This window comes from Eublepharis macularius, chromosome 2 (assembly GCF_028583425.1).
Source record: "Eublepharis macularius isolate TG4126 chromosome 2, MPM_Emac_v1.0, whole genome shotgun sequence".
NCBI classification, from domain to species: Eukaryota; Metazoa; Chordata; class Lepidosauria; order Squamata; family Eublepharidae; genus Eublepharis; species Eublepharis macularius.
Window position 1 is genome coordinate 149,951,006 of NC_072791.1, and position 1,959 is coordinate 149,952,964.

At 39.9% G+C, this 1,959-nt stretch overlaps 1 protein-coding gene across 1 annotated transcript; it reads right to left on the reverse strand.

The window, feature by feature from the left end:
- Window positions 1-806: 806 nt before the first annotated feature.
- On the reverse strand, window positions 807-1,748 carry LOC129324252 (olfactory receptor 1038-like). Its single transcript, XM_054971412.1, is given in 1 exon segment — window positions 807-1,748. A coding segment is annotated over 1 exon segment (942 nt).
- Window positions 1,749-1,959: the final 211 nt, after the last annotated feature.

The window sequence follows — 1,959 nt, forward strand, 5'->3', positions numbered from 1 at the left end:
CATCTTGGAGAAGAGTGATAAGGCAGGAAAGAGAAGAAGTAGGATATTGCCCAGTTTAGCACAATAGGAGACAAGACAAGGAAATGACACCCAGGAAACAAGAGAGATGCTGCTCTCACTGTCTTAACTATGCTGCTGCAGTACACCAGACATTGCAATTTCCAACAAGATTTACATTCTTTTCTGTAGTGACTGATTTATTTGTCCAATGTAGAGAGTAGAAGGGCATTGCTGACACTAGATAGCATATATAACATTAGAAGATGAGTAAGTGAATGAACCTGAGACAGTGTAAGTGATGTTGTTAGGTCCAGCGATTGTCAGAGTGAATCCGGGGGAAAGAGTTGGCATCTTGGTTTGTTGCAGGTCCTGATAGTATTCCTGTTCACAGGTTGCCTTGGCTGTGTGTGCATACATCTGTTTGTAAGATAGAGCCAATGAAAATTTATTTTACAAATGAAACCAGGAACCAGTAGCTGTCTAATGTAGGGTTTCCCACCCAGCACAACTGGGGTTGCTTGTTCAACTTTACATGCATTGACTGTAACATGAGAATTATTCTACACATGTACAATTAATAATTGAATGTAACTTGTGAACAGAGCTTAAGAGTCAGACCAAGAGTCCAACAAGGTCAGTATTCTCTACTCAAACTGGTAGTGGATCTCCAGGGTCTTAGGCAGAGGTCTTTCACAACATGTACTACTGATTCTTCTAAGCAGAGATGTTGGCGATTGAACACTCCAAGTTTCTTTTAATTGCTGGGTGTAATAAACATTGGAAAGGAACAAGCTTCTAAATTCTTATCAGAGAACAATTCTTTCTTTTGTTCTCTTCAGAGCATCCTTAACTTCCTTATTTCTCAGACTGTAGATCAAAGGGTTCAACATGGGAATCACCAGCGTGTAGAAGACAGAGGCAATTTTATCAGTCTCTAGTGAGTGGTTAGTACTAGGCTGCAAATACATAAAGATCAGAGTTCCATAGAAGATAGTAACAGCTGTCAGGTGAGAAACGCAGGTAGAGAAGGCTTTCTGTCGGCCTTGAGAAGAACGAATTCTTAGGATGGCAGAGAGGATAAAAATATAAGAGATGAGTACAATGAGAAGGGAGCATATCATGTCAAACCCAGCAAAAGCATAGATCAGAATCTGTTTAGTGCTGGTGTCAGAACAAGAAAGTGCTAACAGTGGGAGGTCATCACAGTAGAAATGATTGATCACATTAGCAGAGCAGAAGGACAAGCGGAATGTGACTATTGTGTGAAACAGAGCAACACCAAAGCTATATATATAAGGGGCAGCTATCAGTTGGAAACACACTCTCTGAGACATGATGGTTTGATAAAGCAGTGGGTTACAGATGGCCACATAGCGATCATATGCCATCACTGCCAGAAGAAAACACTCTGTGATCATGAATGTTAGGAAGCAGCCCAACTGTGCTGCACATGCATTGTATGAAATGGTTTTCTTAGATGCTAAAAAGTTTATCAGCATTTTAGGTGCAATGACAGAAGAATAGCAAAAGTCAACAAAAGCTAAGTGGCTAAGGAAGAAGTACATGGGAGTATGGAGATTAGTGTCAGTCCTGATTAAGAAAATTATCCCCAGATTTCCTATCACAGTGATAACATAGACCAGAAGGAATACTACAAAGAGGGGAACCTGCAAATCTGGACGATCAGTGATTCCAAACAAAATGAATTCTTTTACAGTGCTCTTGGTGTGATTGGCCATTTATTCCATCTCAATTATCTACTTGATGAAAGCATGAATTGATTAGGGAGGCAATTTAGTTATGACCCTGAGAAGAAAATTGGACAGTTGCACTTTTTGAGTATTAGATATGAACCTGTCACATTCTGGAGTGATAAATTCCCCTGGGCACCATTTCAAGAATCTTGCTTATGCCTTCTAAATGAAATAGAGTAATCATCTTCTTGATATTGATGAGAGG